Source organism: Biomphalaria glabrata, chromosome 3 (assembly GCF_947242115.1).
Source record: "Biomphalaria glabrata chromosome 3, xgBioGlab47.1, whole genome shotgun sequence".
Lineage (NCBI taxonomy): Eukaryota > Metazoa > Mollusca > Gastropoda > Planorbidae > Biomphalaria > Biomphalaria glabrata.
This window is the reverse complement of record NC_074713.1, coordinates 37181559-37200873: the sequence shown is the minus strand read 5'-3', so window position 1 is coordinate 37200873 and position 19315 is coordinate 37181559. Positions and strand designations below refer to the sequence as shown.

The window sequence follows — 19315 nt, the reverse complement described above, 5'->3', positions numbered from 1 at the left end:
AAAAAATCCTAAACCGTCTTACAAATATTCATCAATTACGCCTCCCTTTCTAAATTGTTTCCCGAGTGTTTTACTATTAATAGTGAATAATTGTAAAAATTTATATATTTTTATGTAAAACAACAACTGCTTGCATAGTTAATTAAAAATTAAATGATTCACTTTTGGAAAAGAAAAAGTAGCCGTTGGATCAGAACTTTGAAAGATCTAAAATATCATGATATCGGATGTTCAAAATCTTTTCTAGTCTTTAAGATCTAAACGGGGACGGACGGACAGACAGACAGACAGCACAAAACTAATAGCGGCTATTCCACTATGGGAGCCGCTAAAAAAATTTGAATTTATCGTCCAAAATCTGGACACTTTTACAAAGCTTGTATCAACGCACTTTGTCTGTGGTAGAAAGTTTGTACACGTTATTTCTCTCACACTCAATGTCGGATCAAGCTGAAATTTTGCACAATTATTTCTTTTACCTGACAACACAAGAATCAATAACAAAAAATATAATTAACCAATAAGTTAATTAACTATTGGTAATTAATTATTTTGTTTGTTATCTCGAACAAGTGAAAGAAATCGTACTTGACTGAAGTGGTGGTATACGCTGAATTAATCCCTTTTATAGATCGTCGTCTGAGGCTTAGTGAACACAAACATGTAATAAAAGCAATAGATAACTAACTCTACAATCTTACATGTTCAAATGCTCTTCGCTAGCAGAGTGGTTACCGTGTTGGCTTGAGAAGGCTGAGAATGTTTTAGCCCATGCGTTCGAATTCAGGTCGTGCACTTTTTTAAAATAAATACATTAAAAAGCGATCACCCAGATACCCCGTTATTTCTCCCCCACCCCTTTCCAACTGTTCCAGACAAGTGAGTGTAGCGTTTATAGCGCATTGAGAAAGCTAAAAGCTTGAAATTGCGCTAAACGAAAACAATTAGTACAAATATTTCTAATCCTACAGATTTATTATAGTTAGTCTAGATCTATTACAAATTTAATTACACGACTAATCCAAATTAATGATACAAGTACACTTAATATAAGCTTTTTTTAAAGTATTTTTTTAAATATTATTTTGCTTGTTTTTATTTTCGGATCCTTTTTTTTGTATGTGAATGACATATTTCAGGAAATCATCGAGTAACTCATTGAGCCTAGACAAAGTTACTTCATCCTGCAGTCTCAAGAGTTATCAATTAATATTTTCAATATATTAAAATTAAAATAATTAATGTTTGTTTATGAAATGGAAGTCCATGTTGAGCCATGTTGTTGGACGTCATAGAAGGTGGCTGCAGAGATGAGAGACCGGTGTTGTAGAACAGAAAGTCTCGGACACTACTGTTGAGTGTTACATAATGCAACAGCACCAGATAAAAACAATGACGCAACCTCCTGTCACAACGTACACATCTCCCCCCCCCGCCCCCCTATTACAATGAAACACGTGGGAATGTAGACAAAAGAATAGTCAGTGACGTCAATAAGTCTTCAGTGTTGCATGATGGTCCTCAATATGAATACATTCCATTCCCTCAGATTTCTTTTATTCCACCATCCCCCCCTCTCTCTGTATCTCTCTCTCTTTACCGCTCTCTTTCTTTCTCTCTCACTCTCTCCCTCTCTTTCTCTCTCTTGCAACCTACCTGCAATATATATACACTCTCTCTCTCTCTCTACATCTCTCTCTCTACATCCCTTTCTCTACCTCTCTCTCCAGAGGCGTTGTGAGGAAAACGTGCGCCGGGGGCAAGATACGTTATTGGCGCCCCCCCCCCTACCCCATTTAGCATGAACATCACATAGAAATATAGGCTCCTCTGTGGGTGTGGCGCCCCTCAGAGGTCAGCGCCCGGAGCATCGTGCCCCTTCTCCCTCTCCTCACTACGCCTCTGCCTCTCTCTCTATTTCGTCATTCTTTTGTTTCCGTTGTTCTATCCATTGAAGTGGTTTCTGTTTCAAAAGATCAAAGAGCCCACACCAGCACCAGTGTCAAGCATCTTTTACGCCTAAACACACACACACACACAAACACGCAACAAACACACTTACTAATCCACCACTTAACATAAACATGTAGGTCGCAAAGTCAAAAAGGTTTTATTTAGACATAAAAAGTGAAAGTTCTATTAAAACAAAAATTCTGAAGTTTCGATGACGTCCTATTCACACATTTATTGTTTCCGGTCATTGCGTAGGCTATAAAGTAAAAAGACACAGAGATACATAGATACAAAGAGATACATAGATACACAGAGATACATAGATACACAGAGAGATACAGATGTTTGCCACTGAGGTATTCTTCTGCTTGTGAGCATATCAATGTTATGGAGTGTGTGTGTGTGTGTGTGTTGGTGCGTTTCTATGTTGTAGCAGGTCGTTGACTTGTAGCACCAAATTGCTGGTAGACAACTCAACCCTTGTTGGCGTCATATATTTTAACGAATAGAACTTCGAATAGAACTTCAAATAGAACTTCAAATAGAACTTCAAATAGAACTTGAAATAGAACTTGAAATAGAACTTGAAATAGAACTTCTTCAAATAGAACTTCAAATAGAACTTCAAATAAAACTTCAAATAGAACTTGAACTTGAAATAGAACTTGAAATAGAACTTGAAATAGAACTTGAAATAGAACTTCTTCAAATAGAACTTCAAATAGAACTTCAAATAAAACTTCAAATAGAACTTCAAATAGAACTTGAACTTGAAATAGTCTTAGTCTTAGTCTTAGTCTTAGTCTTAGTTTCGAATCTTGCCCATCGCCCTCCCCCGCCGTTCTACTGGAGGTTCTGGACTAGGGTGTAAAATGTTCAAATCTGAAAGAACACCCAAACATGTCAAATCAATTTATCTATGTTGTTTGCATGTTGAATGAGTGAGTTAGCTCATTGACAGAAAATTGGGGGGGGGGGGGGGGGGAAGGGGTTTGAGGATATTAATTACACGGTAGGTTTGTATAAGAAAAGTTAAGTCCCCTTTCAGATCTTGCGAACTATGATGTAAAGGTCTTCTGTTTCTGTAGCCCACAGTGTCACGTGGCCAGCACAACGACCAAACGCATTGACTTTGCCCCAACTGGAGTCAGGCACCCATTAGAGCTGACAGAGGCGCCCAAAGATCCCGAAATTAAAAATCCAAGCACTTTACCGCTCAGACACCGCGCCTCCTATATAAAGGTTAGTGAATTACGCCCTTGACGGGACCTCAGGCAGAGATGCTGTAATATTCCTAGCTAGGTTATTATGGAGGAGCAATGGGGGAGTCAAGTATGTATTTACACAAACATGAACTGAAGTATTTGTCAGTTGCCTTGTAGCCTACCATTACTGTCAGAGAAGGGATGCCAGCAAACTGGTGGTCACATTCAGGGGATGTATTTAACATGATAGACATTGGAAGCAGTTTTATTGTCAATACAAAATGAACATTAAATAACGCTATTTGTTCTTTTCTTATAAAGTCTATGAGATTGTATTTTAATGTATGTACATGTAAAAACAATACACTGTTAGCCTATTCTGAATGAGATAATAATAATATATTGAAAACCAGTTTTAAACATTTAATTACAAAAGGAGCAAGTAACCTTTACAGTAATTTAAAGATGACACTTTTTTTTCAAACTTCAAATGACACAATCATCAAATGGCTCAATTACCAAATAACACAATCATCAAATGACTCAATTACCAAATAACACAATCATCAAATGGCTCAATTACCAAATAACACAATCATCAAATGGCTCAATTACCAAATAACACAATCATGAAATGACTCAATTACCAAATAACACAATCATCAAATGGCTCAATTACCAAATAACACAATCATCAAATGGCTCAATTACCAAATAACACAATCATCAAATGGCTCAATTACCAAATAACACAATCATCAAATGACGCAATTATCTAACAACATAATCATAAAATAGCACAATCTTTTAACTACACAATCATCAAATGACACAATCGGCAAATGTCACCTTATAATGACACAATCTTAAAATGACACAATATTAAAATGACACAAACCATCAAATGATAAAATCTTAAAATACACAATATTAAAATGACAAAATATTAAAATCTAAAAATAACACAATCATCAAATGATACAATCTTCAAATGACACAATCTTCAAATGAAACAACCTTTGCATGATCTCTCCGATCAGTTAGTTGGTGAGGTGTTGGAATTACTAAGGAGAAGTTTGACCTCTCACTTGAGCAGTTAGTTGATGATGTACTGGAATTACTAAGGAGAAGTCTGACCTCTCTCTTGAGCAGTTAGTTGATGATGTACTGGATTTACTAAGGAGAAGTCTGACCTCTCTTGAGCAGTTAGTTGATGATGTACTGGATTTACTGAGGAGAAGTCTGACCTCTCTCTTTAGCAGTTAGTTGTTGATGTACTGGATTTACTAAGGAGAAGTCTGACCTCACTTGAGCAGTTAGTTGATGATGTACTGGATTTACTGAGGAGAAGTCTGACCTCTCTCTTTAGCAGTTAGTTGTTGATGTACTGGATTTACTAAGGAGAAGTCTGACCTCTCTCTTTAACAGTTAGTTGTTGATGTACTGGATTTACTAAGGAGAAGTCTGACCTCTCTCTTGAGCAGTTAGTTGATGATGTACTGGATTTACTAAGGAGAAGTCTGACCTCTCTCTTGAGCAGTTAGTTGATGATGTACTGGATTTACTAAGGAGAAGTCTGACCTCTCTCTTGAGCAGTTAGTTGATGATGTACTGGATTTACTAAGGAGAAGTCTGACCTCTCTCTTGAGCAGTTAGTTGATGATGTACTGGATTTACTAAGGAGAAGTTTGACCTCTCACTTGAGCAGTTAGTTGATGATGTACTGGATTTACTAAGGAGAAGTTTGACCTCTCACTTGAGCAGTTAGTTGATGATGTACTGGATTTACTAAGGAGAAGTCTGACCTCTCTCTTGAGCAGTTAGTTGATGATGTACTGGATTTACTAAGGAGAAGTCTGACCTCTCTCTTGAGCAGTTAGTTGATGAGGAACTAGATATCGTATTTTTATTTGTCTTGAACAGAATGATTTGTTGTTGTTAAGTCCCCAAAGACAGTGTTTGGGCAGGCATGGACTGATACACAGAACATGAATGAACTCCGTTTGTATAAACTAGCTATTATAAGATGAATGTTGCTTTCTTGTACATCCACAGAAAGGGTTAGGGTTAGGGTCTTGTCAAGTACAAATAAACAAACACTTGATTTTAGTGGAAGTTCTTTTTGTCGTATGGATATAAGATAAGAAAAGGTTAGATCATTGTATCTGTCCAAAGAAATGGACATTTTGACTACCTCAGCATAAATTCTATAACAATATAATAACAATAGTTATAGGTTTTATATAGCGCAACTTTCATGCTTATAGCATGCTCAGAGCGCTATGGACCAATCTCAGTGGGGGAGGGGGTATTTGGGAGAAGGTTTTCCGTGCTGCCTTTAGGCGCTCAGTAAATACAACCCTTCCTAGGTAGCCAAGACAATCCAAGTTCAAGCGTACTTAACCTCTCGACCACGCTTCCCACTATAACAATATATATAACTATAACAATATATATATATATAACTATAACAATATATATAACTATAACAATATATATATATATAACTATAACAATATATATAACTATAACAATATATATAACTATAACAATATATATAACTATAACAATATATATAACTATAACAATATATATAACTATAACAATATATATAACTATAACAATATATATATATATAACTATAACCATATATATAACTATAACAATATATATAACTATAACAATATATATATATATATATAACTATAACAATATATATATATAACTATAACAATATATATAACTATAACAATATATATAACTATAACAATATATATAACTATAACAATATAGATGCCAACACGAACAAAATGTTCACACACTCTCACACATAGAGTTTTGTATATAGACTAGTGCCTACCTATATTTTTGTTTACATAGTCTTAGGTCTAGGTAAGCCTTAATTAAAACTAGTACATCAGTAGCGCTGTCTCAAAAACAAACAAAAAGAGTTGGACAAAGAGGTTGCTGGCTATTGTAGTACACTAGAACATAGTCATCACCAAGAAGTCAATCCTTCACTTTCTAATTAAGGCCTTAACAAGAAAAAAAGATGGAGGACGCTTCTGAATTTTCGTTTTGCTAGGGGACCTTGCAAGTTCAAGGTCAGCTTCAGTCGAGTAAAATAGCTTCACGCGTCAGCAACATGGCGACAATCGTTCATGCAAGACCCTTAAAGGTAACATCTTTTGTTCGTGTGCACTCGACCGTAAACGCTGACGTCTGTACATTTACGCAAACACATTTTTTTTTAAAGTGGGTCACTTGTGTGAATCATAATACTCACAGTCTGAGAGCGGATGTGAACGAATTACCATAATACTACTAATAATACCAAAGCAGAGCCGCAACATCCTGCGAACATTTGTTTCAGTAAAGGAGACACACACTGTATATCTAGGACTAAATGCGTTCCTCACAGCCACTTCTTCTCTAACATAATAATAATAATAATAATAATAATAATAATGATACGTTCATGAAATCTAAGCGCCTCCTTTTATGATGGCCTTGGAGTTGGATTTTCGCTTTGAAAGATCGGTTACATCAAGGTGATGGATAGATTTAGACCTAGCGCTACATGGTTACCTTGTCTTTTGGTTTTTGGGTTCTTGTTGTCTTTATTGAATGATTTGAACCAGATTAGACGGTCTTAGACCTATTGTCTAGAACTCATTGCACATAATAGGAGTCTTGGCGTTGACAAACTCTGTACTTAAAAACAACAACAATTGTATCAAATAAAAGAATGAACTAAACATTCATATTAAATTTCTCATTGAGAAGTTATGGAAAAAAAATGCCCAGTATAATCGAACCTACGACTTAGCGTTTTTACCGCGACGCTCTGTCAAATGAGCCAACGAGCCAACAAAGTACTATGTACGAAATTTTAGTTTGAAATAAAAGATTCTTTTAACTTCCACTTTCGTAAAGTAAGAAGAACATGTGAACTAAATATTGAAGCGTTGTGTTCAAGTTAGACTAGAGACTCATCAAGTGGCGTGGCTAGGGTTCTCGATGCCCGGTGCATTTCTTCCTGGCAGAACTATCAATAATTATATCCAATTTTTGTTAAAACACCAGCTCTCCTTTAATAGACAAAATGGTCAAAAATAAAAGAGTTGTAAAGTTGTCGTCGTTGATCGCAAATAGTTTGACAAATTTGGAAGTATGCTCGCATGTCACTAAACTTACTGCAATTTCAGAAATATGCGAATAAAAGTGATGACATTCAAGGCTGAATTATTTAGCGGCAATCTAGCCGATATTTAAATATATTTATACAGAAGTGGACAGCTCAACAACGCCTTGTTTCGGTAGTTTAGAGGCTTCTGAAGTAACTGCGACAAACTGTCTGAGCCTATTTCTTTCCAGACGACATTGATTTTTGACAATGTCGTTAGGAGCATTATGGAAATGATTAGGATCTGAGGAGTCAATAGTTGGGCTGGCGAGAAAAAATCTTATTATCAACTACATGATGTAGTGGCTGATATTTGTTGAACAATCAGGTCCAAGGAGGAATATACTCCCCCCCCCCCCTTGTTACTCTTTCTTGTGTGGTCAAACAGAATCTTTACCTTTTTTTTTTTTGCTTGACATCTTTTTCTTGGGGTCATTACGTCTTTGAGGCTCTGCATTAGTCCCCAGATCTGAACACGGGCACTCGGCAAAGGTAATACTGGCTTCAACGCTGTTCTCCTTACTAGTAGTTAAAATTGTATTTAATAGTCTCTGTATAGGAAGTAACAATCCGTCTGCACCAGATCTAGTTGAAAATGTTTCATCTGTACTAGTCAATGTTTCCAGTATAAATATAATTAGTCATAATTTTCCAACGTTGCAGGCGTCATCTCCTTTGAAGCTCCATCGAGTTTTGACCGAGCGTGTTAAGTCTAGCAGCAGTGCAAGCTTTACAAAATGACACTAAGTAAACAAAAAATCAAATGAAATGAAACTTAACTACGACAATTATCTAGATCTAGAATCCAGAGATCTATTTCTAAAATCTAGATCTAGATAACGCCAGTGTTAAGCAAAGTCAAGTTCCCCGTTCAGACCTTGAGATCTATATTGGCTGTAAAGGCCAACGAGGGTGTCATGTAGCCAGCACAACGACCAATCGCCTATACTTTTCCCCAACTCATGTCAGGTACCCATTAGAGCTGTGGTGAACTCAGAGGCGGCCTAAAGTTCCCGAAAGTAAAAATCCCAGTTTTCACCAGGATTCAAATCCAGGACCCCCGGTTCGGTAGCCAAGCGACCACTCAGCCACCGCACTTCCAAAGCCAGTGTTACAATTATAATTGTGTCCCTTATGTAAAGTCAGTGCCTTGAACAATGAAGTAACAGCAAGTACCATGGGCCCGAGAAGAGATTGCTTTGACTTCAGATTTTAAAAAATCTATTAAATTCGATTCAAGCTAGTCTACAGCTTACATTTAATTGAAGAACGAATATAGGAGATGAACAAAGTGAAAAAATAATAATTTACATTTAAACTACAGAAGTTTGTCTTCGTTTATGTATTTACATTGTGTAGTAATGACTAAAAATACGTAGGAAAGTTTGATGCCTCTCACAACTTGATGCCCCCCGTCCGGCCCGCTCCACCCGCACATGGTAAGCCTCTATTAATTATTATTTACTCAACAATTAAATATATATAATTGGAATATAATTGGATTTCCTCAACGTTTAATTACTTTTAGATCACCATTAGCACACTAATCATAGATTCTGCATTGCATTAAATGTGCAACACAACTTGGGGCGTAGCAAGGTAAGCGTGGGCCCGCTGGGGCGTAGCAAGGTAAGCGTGGGCCCGCTGGGGCGTAGCAAGGTAAGCGTGGGCCCGCTGGGGCGTAGTAAGGTAAGCGTGGGCCCGGGTTCACGAATATTTTGGTGCGCCCCTTCCCCCATAAAACAAATTTAGTGTGTTACAAAAATCCAAAAAGCCTGTATGTATCGGTACATTTACCAAAAGTCATTCCAATGCAAGTAAGTAACATTGTCATTACGTTGGATCCAGCTATCACTCTGTACATCTTATAATGTCTTACAATTATGGGAGGTCACGAAAACATAACGTGAACATATGCTAGTTGGCTTTTACACAAGTGCATTTTTCTCACTTCGGTGTTACTCCCAAGGGCTCATGTGGGCCCTAATTGGTCATGATTCATGGGCCCAAGTGCAATAAAACCCCAACGCGCCATTGTTGCTACCCCACGGACTGTTAGCCCCTAATGGTCGTGGGCCCGGGTTCATTGGACCCCTTCGCGCCACGGATGCTACGCCACTGCAACACACTGCTTACTTAGCACTGGAGTTAGTTAATGTTTTATTGTTCTCGCTTAACGCTCTCCTGGCTGGTGGAGGTTTGGACTTGGAAGTAGATTATCCTCTACCCTGAAGGGACACCCAACACGTAAAACAAATGACATCTACTGTATTCATAGAACCTGAGAAAGCTAGTCTTTTATTCTTCTAGCTTAGCACTCTCTTGTACTGTATCCTTAGCACCAGTGGCGACACTAGGGTTGGTGTCACCCGGTTCGGTTAGCTAGTTCTTTTTGTTAAACCATAATACAGAGATCTGTATAACATTTCGTTTTCAATAACATTATATAAATACTTATAAAGATAAGATAATATAATTTTATTAATCCAAACAAATATTAAAATGTAAGATTATCAAAATAATAAACGACTTTACATCAGCTGAGCATGTTTATTAGGCTTTAGATACCTTTACATTTTTGTTTACTTTTTTTTGTTGTTAATGAAAACTACTTATCGAAAGACGTCGTTTTGGATGCTCCTTTGAAAAAAAAAATTTCATGAAAAACTTTATTTGAATGTATCCTTAAAAAAAGGAAGGGATTTCTTCCAGCAAAGTTTAGAGTTCTTTAGAATGGGCTTCACATTACAGTCTCATCAGATCTGGAGGAAAGGTCATTTCCTTTTGTCAGAGCTAGACCTAGGAATTTATATAGCTGTTGGTCATGACATCTCAAAGCAAGTGTTGGAATACCCGATGTACTGCACAAGTATGTATGTGATGTGTATGTGTGTGTCTACCTGTGTGCCTCTGCGTGTGTATATGTGTGTCTGTATCTGTGTATGTCTGTGTATATGTGTGTGTCTGTGTATATGTGTGTGTGTCTGTGTTTGTGTATATGTGTGTGTCTGTGAATGTGTGTGTCTGTGTGTGTGTAATGATAGCTGGTTTGAGAGTGTGAAAATTGTTTTCATTTTTTTGTCCATCGTAAAAATAATTGTTTCTAGGAAAACACATTGAAATCAAACTTTCCATTTATTTTGGATCATTGCAGTCGCCTTATCTTATCTTATCTTAAAGTAGCTTAGTTTAAGGTTAGACACATTTAAAACATGGATTCGAATCATCAATGAAACAAACAAAAACACAAGAAGGTTACGCACCACTGATCCTAACTTTGTTGGTTGCATAGACTTGTACAACTATTTGTACATCAAGTACCGCAGTCAGTTAATGGCTTGTCGCTTTGAACATTAACAACAAACTGAAACAGAAGTACATCTAAATTATTCGATGCTATTTATTGATAACGAATGAATCCTTTTCATCCTTCATCTGTAGCTGCAACGCATTAATTCAGAGGAGTAGACCTAGTCAAACTTGTAACATTGAAATATTCACAGCAGTAGGTCTGGTCAAACTTGTAAGATTGAAACATTTACAGTAGTAGACCTAGTCAAACTTGTAACATTGAAATATTCCCAGTAGTAGGTCTAGTCAAACTTGTAACATTGAAATATTCCCAGTAGTAGGTCTGGTCAAACTTGTAACATTGAAATATTCACAGCAGTAGGTCTGGTCAAACTTGTAAGATTGAAACATTTACAGTAGTAGACCTAGTCAAACTTGTAACATTGAAATATTCCCAGTAGTTGGTCTAGTCAAACTTGTAACATTGAAATATTCCCAGTAGTAGGTCTGGTCAAACTTGTAACATTGAAATATTCCCAGTAGTAGGTCTGGTCAAACTTGTAACATTGAAATATTCCCAGTAGTAGGTCTGGTCAAACTTGTAACATTGAAATATTCACAGTAGTAGGTCTGGTCAAACTTGTAACATTGAAATATTCCCAGTAGTAGGTCTGGTCAAACTTGTAACATTGAAATATTCCCAGTAGTAGGTCTGGTCAAACTTGTAACATTGAAATATTCACAGTAGTAGGTCTAGTCAAACTTGTAGGGGAAAGGGGGGTAAAACGTACCCCCTAAGGTAGAAAATTCATTAAAAAAAAAGTTTGGCAAAAAGAATGTTTATTTTTTATGTCATAGCTTTACACCAACACATACTACAAATGTACAAGGTTTAAAGACTGAGTTATTGATATTAAAATAGAAAAATACAAAACAAACAAAAAAAAGAGTACTATTTACCCTCCCAAGAGTCTAAATAGTACCAGCATGGAGGGTAATAAATACCAACTATATATATACATAACAATGCAGAAAGATTCACAAACATAACTCAGAAGTATAAGTATCAGCATTTTCACAACCTGCACATGCAATATGCACCCAAGAAGCACATATTAAACATTGTATCATATCTTCTTTAAGGTTTTCTTCGCATATAAAACAATACCAATTTTGACTTTTCTCACTCTCATTCTGACCAAACTGAATAGAAATTTTACTTTTTTTTTTCTTTTGTGTTGCAGGAATAATTTGAGTTTGTTGTTTTTTACTTTTTTTTGCAATTGCAGCATCCACAAGAATTTTTTTATAGGGACTGGAAGTTAAAATTTCAGATTGAAAAGATTTTTTTTTCTGTTTAACATGGGGTTTTTCTTTTACTGGGATAGGAGAGATTGCAGTTACAGGGATGTATTTAGACTTTGATTGCCGAGAAGGAATTAAGCAATCATAATGGCCTACATCATCTCCAATATTTGTAAATCGAATAACTACTGCAGGGGAGGAAGGAAAATCATTCATGCCATATTTTAAAACAACATTACTAGTTGCATTCATAATGACAATTGGCTTTCTGAGCAGCTTCGTAGTTGCTATTATCACTAGCTCGCCAACCATAGTATTTGGTCTAGAAATACTATCTAGCCTTTCAAAAATATTGTCAAATTTTGCATGTGGCATGTCAGCACACAATGTTGCTGCACCAAGGTCAGTATAATGCTCAATGTTTTTACAAATATAGTCAACAACTTGTGCTCTAAGAGAGTCTGCCAATGCCTTTTCTTGTATTTTAACTTGCAGGCTACATACAACTCCACTTGAATCTCTGTCAGTTAGCTGGAGATGTTCATGTAATGAAATGCAAATACTTCTAAAAAAGCATCTGCCGTCAGGCTCTGTTGGAATTGCATTGTACGCAGATATAGAAAGTTCTAGGTGAGAATAATTTGAATTTATGGAGCTTTGAGCAGTTGCACCAAATCGTGGTTCATTTGATGAAGTGAGTGGGGATGTTGCAACTATTGTTGAGGAGTCTGATGATGACTGCACTAACAACTGATCATGTTGGGAATTTGAGGTTGAAGGGATGGGTTCTACAGGAATATTTATAACTGAGCAAATGGAGGTTTCAAAATCACTTTCAGTGAATATATGTCGATTGCAAGGCCATATGCCACATTTCAAAAAACCATTAGCAAAATTTGCGACCGAAGCTGCTCTTGGGTATGCTCTACCTAAGATGGTAGCCACCTGAAATACAGTAATTCCTCTACCTGGATGATTAAAAAGCCACTTATCTGACTCTTGTACATAACAGCTTTGCAGGGGCTTAAAGAACGAGACATCCAAAGGTTGAAGCTTATGTGTAGTATGAGGGGGCAAGCTGAGCATAATAACACAAGAGTTACTTGTAGCAGTGATGGCTTGCAAATTTTTGCTGTGAGAGGTATGTCCATCCAAGATAAGAAGAACAGGCTTTTCTTTTGATGGTTTTACACTGTTTATAAAATGATCCATCCATTCTGAAAAGCTATCTGCAGTCATCCAGCCACTTTCATTGCATACAGCGATTGTTCCTGGAGGAGCATCATCTAAAAGTTCGCCCTTCATCCGTTTTCGCTTGTAGACAAGCATAGGTGGAATAGCATTTCCTGCTGCATTAGCGCAAAATATTGCTGTGGTGGTAAGACCTCTTTCTGCACTGGTCAACTTCCCCACCTGATGCCTTCCTGTCAAGCTCACCACTTTTTGCTGTTTTTTTCTGGACAGTTGAGAGCGCTGTTTCATCGGTATTGAAGATCCTAAGAGCATCTAATTTATTTTCTGTAATGATGCTTTCAAGTTTGTCAAAAAATCTGTTAACTGCTATCTTGTTAAAACCGGTACTACGCGCAAGAGATGTTGCTTCAGGTTGTCGCAAGCTCAGATTGTGACGTTTCTTAAAATCTCTAAACCAGTCTTTTCCTGCCATTCCTTCTGTTTTATTAAATCTGTGAGACAAGCCTTTTTTTTCTGCTATTTGGTATGCAAGACATCTTATATCGTTTCTGGTCAGGCCGAACAGCATTCCTTCCAGTTGATTGATGTGACTGACAAGTTCATTCTCAAGCTCTGCTGGGAGAACTGTCATTCTACCTCTTTGTACTACATTCCCATTCGCAAACTTGTTTTTTCCATCTAAGTGTCTTTTTAGTTGGTTTAGGTATACCGTAAAGTCTAGACACTTCATTGAGACCATATTTATTCCTCAATGCCTCTAAGGCTTTCTGAAGATCCTCCGGGGACCAGGTTGAAGCTCTGCCCCTGGGTAAAAAAAATAATGAATGTAAATGATTATTAAATAGATTGCTATAGTCTATATGGTATTTTATTTATTTTTTTAAAATGTAGATCTACTTATAGTTAAGGGCTAGATTATGTTTAGTCTAAAATTTAGATATAGCCTTAATTTTATTAAATCTAAATCTACTAGATTTAGTACCTTAATTATCTTTTTTTAGTCTAGACTCTATAGTCTATAGTTATAAAGAAAGTTATTGTTACATAGACATAGAGTAGAGTATAGAGGATGATAGAATATGATTCTAGAACTAGATTATATTATAAATCTAGATCTAGATAGTAGAAAGATCTTGAGCAATTACTAGATCTAGATTCTAGCTTTAAAACATAAAATAAGAAAGTTATTCGATCTACATCTAGATATTATGTCGAGATCAACTGTGGGGCTAAATAGTACCGAATGTCGGATAATTAGTACTTCCGGTACTTTTTACCCTCCTGGCGCCGGTACGATTTCCCTCAAGGGGTCAGCCCACATAACGGTTTATCATATTAACATGTCTAAAAATAACTGATGTACTGAGGCATTATTTTCAAGAGTAAAGGTTGGTTAACAATGCAATAGCTTTTGGAACATGATAGGTTGCCTCATTAGATAATTATACGATTTCTAACATGTGCAAAAATTACATCAAAAAAGGTAAAAATGAATAAAACCTTACCGTTTTGGTGTCTTTTGATTAAGCTCCATAAAATTAACATGAATGATGACGCTATAGTTGAAGGTCAATATGCCAGGTTTTTTATTTTTAAAGACCATTTCTAAATATGAAAATTTTCGGTGGTACGAATTAAACAGTGGTACGTTTTACCCCCCTTTCCTAACATTGAAATATTCACAGCAGTAGGTCTAGTCAAACTTGTAACATTGAAATATTCACAGAAGTAGGTCTAGTCAAACTTGTAACATTGAAATATTCACAGAAGTAGGTCTAGTCAAACTTGTAACATTGAAATATTCACAGAAGTAGGTCTAGTCAAACTTGTAACATTGAAATATTCACAGAAGTAGGTCTAGTCAAACTAGTAACATTGAAATATTCACAGCAGTAGACCTAGTCAAACTTGTAACATTGAAATATTCACAGCAGTAGGTCTAGTCAAACTTGTAACATTGAAATATTCACAGCAGTAGGTCTAGTCAAACTTGTAACATTGAAATATTCACAGCAGTAGGTCTAGTCAAACTTGTAAAATTGAAATATTCACAGCAGTAGGTCTAGTCAAACTTGTAATATTGAAACATTCACAGTAGTAGGTAACGTAACGTAATCATCTTCTTTTTTGAAGTAACGTCTGTATTATATAAGATAAGATAAACATTCACAGCAGTAGGTATGGTCAAACTAGTAACATTGAAACATTCCCAGTAGTAGGTCTAGTCAAACTAGTAACATTGAAACATTCCCAGTAGTTGGTCTAGTCAAACTAGTAACATTGAAATATTCACAGTAGTTGGTCTAGTCAAACTAGTAACATTGAAACATTCCCAGTAGTAGGTCTAGTCAAACTAGTAACATTGAAACATTCCCAGTAATAAGTCTAGCCAAACTTGTAACATTGAAACATTCCCAGTAGTAGGTCTAGTCAAACTAGTAACATTGAAACATTCCCAGTAATAAGTCTAGTCAAACTTGTAACATTGAAACATTCTCAGAAGTTGGTTAGTCAAACTAGTAACATTGAAATTTTCACAGTAGTAGGTCTAGTCAAACTAGTAACATTGAAACATTCCCAGTAGTAGGTCTAGTCAAACTAGTAACATTGAAACATTCCCAGTAGTAAGTCTAGTCAAACTTGTAACATTGAAACATTCCCAGTAGTAGGTCTAGTCAAACTAGTAACATTGAAATATTCCCAGTAGTAGGTCTAGTCAAACTAGTAACATTGAAATATTCACAGTAGTAGGTCTAGTCAAACTAGTAACATTGAAATATTCACAGTAGTAGGTCTAGTCAAACTAGTAACATTGAAATATTCACAGTAGTAGGTCTAGTCAAACTAGTAACATTGAAATATTCACAGTAGTTGGTCTAGTCAAACTAGTAACATTGAAATATTCACAGTAGTAGGTCTAGTCAAACTAGTAACATTGAAATATTCACAGTAGTTGGTCTAGTCAAACTAGTAACATTGAAATATTCACAGTAGTTGGTCTAGTCAAACTAGTAACATTGAAATATTCACAGTAGTAGGTCTAGTCAAACTAGTAACATTGAAATATTCACAGTAGTTGGTCTAGTCAAACTAGTAACATTGAAACATTCCCAGTAGTAAGTCTAGTCAAACTTGTAACATTGAAACATTCCCAGTAGTAGGTCTAGTCAAACTAGTAACATTGAAATATTCACAGTAGTAGGTCTAGTCAAACTAGTAACATTGAAATATTCACAGTAGTTGGTCTAGTCAAACTTGTAACATTGAAATATTCACAGTAGTAGGTCTAGTCAAACTTGTAACATTGAAATATTCACAGTAGTAGGTCTAGTCAAACTAGTAACATTGAAATATTCACAGTAGTTGGTCTAGTCAAAATAGTAACATTGAAATATTCACAGTAGTTGGTCTAGTCAAACTAGTAACATTGAAACATTCCCAGTAGTAGGTCTAGTCAAACTAGTAACATTGAAATATTCACAGTAGTTGGTCTAGTCAAACTAGTAACATTGAAACATTCCCAGTAGTAGGTCTAGTCAAACTAGTAACATTGAAATATTCACAGTAGTTGGTCTAGTCAAACTAGTAACATTGAAACATTCCCAGTAGTAGGTCTAGTCAAACTAGTAACATTGAAACATTCCCAGTAATAAGTCTAGTCAAACTTGTAACATTGAAATATTCACAGTAGTTGGTCTAGTCAAACTAGTAACATTGAAATATTCACAGTAGTTGGTCTAGTCAAACTAGTAACATTGAAATATTCCCAGTAATAAGTCTAGTCAAACTAGTAACATTGAAACATTCCCAGTAATAAGTCTAGTCAAATTAGTAACATTGAAACATTCCCAGTAATAAGTCTAGTCAAACTAGTAACATTGAAATATTCCCAGTAGTAAGTCTAGTCAAACTAGTAACATTGAAACATTCCCAGTAGTAAGTCTAGTCAAATTAGTAACATTGAAACATTCCCAGTAGTTGGTCTAGTCAAACTAGTAACATTGAAACATTCCCAGTAGTAAGTCTAGTCAAACTTGTAACATTGAAACATTCCCAGTAGTAAGTCTAGTCAAACTAGTAACATTGAAACATTCCCAGTAGTAAGTCTAGTCAAACTAGTAACATTAAAACATTCCCAGTAGTAAGTCTAGTCAAACTTGTAACATTGAAACATTCCCAGTAGTAAGTCTAGTCAAACTTGTAACATTGAAACATTCCCAGTAGTAAGTCTAGTCAAACTAGTAACATTGAAACATTCCCAGTAGTAAGTCTAGTCAAACTAGTAACATTGAAACATTCCCAGTAGTAAGTCTAGTCAAACTAGTAACATTGAAACATTCCCAGTAGTAGGTCTAGTCAAACTAGTAACATTGAAACATTCCCAGTAGTAAGTCTAGTCAAACTAGTAACATTGAAACATTCCCAGTAGTAAGTCTAGTCAAACTAGTAACATTGAAACATTCCCAGTAGTAAGTCTAGTCAAACTAGTATAATTGAATCGAAAAGTAGACCAAATCCAAACGAAAAGTGGAATCTCGATGTCCTGGATGAAATCCATGCACTTCTAATTGTTTCCAAAGCTTCTAGCAACTGACTTTGTCTTTCTAGTAAAACGTTTGAACACGTGATTTCTCCTTCACCCATTCTCAGATCAAGCTGAAACCTTACACAAATATGTATTGTATCTAACAAAACATGAATGAATAAAAAATTAACCAATTAGTCAATTAATTATTGTTTAATTATTATTTCTTTTTAAATAAAAATAACTTCTACATTAATGAGAGATTGAGTAAATGTAGAATTCCCCCCCCCCCCGCTTTTTTTTGCTAAGCTTTATTTTATTTTGAAAAAATATTTTTCTATTTAGCTGGTAAGCCACACGTGTTTTACATGTATTGAATGTTTGTGGTCTACTGGAGGTGATGAAAACATCAATCAGCATACACCTCTACACTAAATGAATTTAAAACGTATAACCATTCATTTGTTAGGCCTAGAACCTACACTGCAAACGGGCTCACTGACATTTGTATTTATGCATCTATTATATTCAGTTAGTTAAATACTTAAGTTTGTATTAGTCCATTGAATACAATAGATTTAGAGAAAGGAAAAAATAAATACTGTTAAATTTATATCCTTTATATATATATACTAGACATATGTTTACCCGCCACCCGCGGGTCTTTATTTGCGCATTACTGTCGATATAGTCACTGAGAGTGTTTTGTAAACAATTAAACGAAATAATAATGTAATAAGTAAAGCGAAAGTGTCAATGTAAAAATAGTGTGAATGAAACTATGAAATCAAAATAGCTAATAGGCTTAAATCCATTTTTTTTTTCAAATTAAAACATTTGCTTGTAGGCCTACATATATTTGATTAAAATTTGAGATGAATAGACTAAATTTTGTATGTTCATGTGTATAAAGTATAAAGTAGATCTTGAGGTAGACGTAGATCTAAATCTACACTAATCTAGAGTTCTGTGCTGCGCATGCGTGAGCTTTTTTTCATGAATGAATATAGGCCTATCTCAACACGGCTACGCAGCTTTAGCGAACAGCGAACGAATGTATTAAAAATGCTTTAGAAAAACAAATTTGAATGTTAATTTGATTAAAATATCAAATGAATGGACAATAATTAGTATGTTTATGTGTTAAAGCATAAAACTATCTTTGCGAAAAGAAGTTTTATCATCTTAGAGTTCAGTAAGAGTTTTAGACCTAGGCCTAGAAATAGACTCAGACCTCAAGAAGTTTTGAAGAAGAGAGATGTGTTAATGTGTAACCATTTGGTAATGTCTAATGAAAGAATGTTCGCCAGGAAATCTGTAGATATCAGGAACTAATTTATGTAAAAAATGCTTTTGAATAATCTAGTGGATTGGATTTATATGTATGTTAAACTTAGCTAATGATCCTTTCACGTTATTTCTCTTTCGCTACGAAAATAAAATTAGGTTTGCGAAAATGGGTTTACCCGAAGTCGATACATTCTTATCTATTAAAAACGAAAAGAGCGATAGCTTTGTTAAATGAATGGGATTATAAAGTGAACAATTAAACGAAATTATATTTAGTACGCGATTCATGAATGAATATAGATCTAGGCCTATCTCAACTCGGTTTCGCACCTTTTAGTAGGCGAATGTAGCTTTAGAAAACCAAAT

At 35.5% G+C, this 19315-nt stretch overlaps 2 protein-coding genes across 2 annotated transcripts in view; one reads left to right on the top strand and one right to left on the bottom strand.

Moving 5' to 3' along the window:
• Nucleotides 1-11673: 11673 nt before the first annotated feature.
• Nucleotides 11674-14699, bottom strand: LOC129925078 (uncharacterized). The gene is made up of 2 exons (XM_056023429.1): nt 14640-14699; nt 11674-13938 (listed from the first exon to the last, which is right to left on the bottom strand). Exon 2 carries the CDS (start codon nt 13444-13446, stop codon nt 11674-11676), a length of 1773 nt encoding a protein of 590 aa, XP_055879404.1. The 5' UTR covers nt 13447-13938; nt 14640-14699.
• LOC106072272 (splicing regulatory glutamine/lysine-rich protein 1-like) overlaps nt 14678-19315 on the top strand; it is a 27015-nt gene continuing 22377 nt past the window's right edge. The window contains exon 1 of the mRNA XM_056023428.1: nt 14678-14715. Coding sequence (XP_055879403.1) covers nt 14678-14715 — 38 coding nt within the window. The remainder of the gene's footprint in view (nt 14716-19315) is intronic.

What these genes read in the sequence shown, in the direction of transcription:
- LOC129925078 (XM_056023429.1), bottom strand. Translation starts at nt 13,446, where the DNA reads ATGCTCTTAGGATCTTCAATACCGATGAAACAGCGCTCTCAACTGTCC.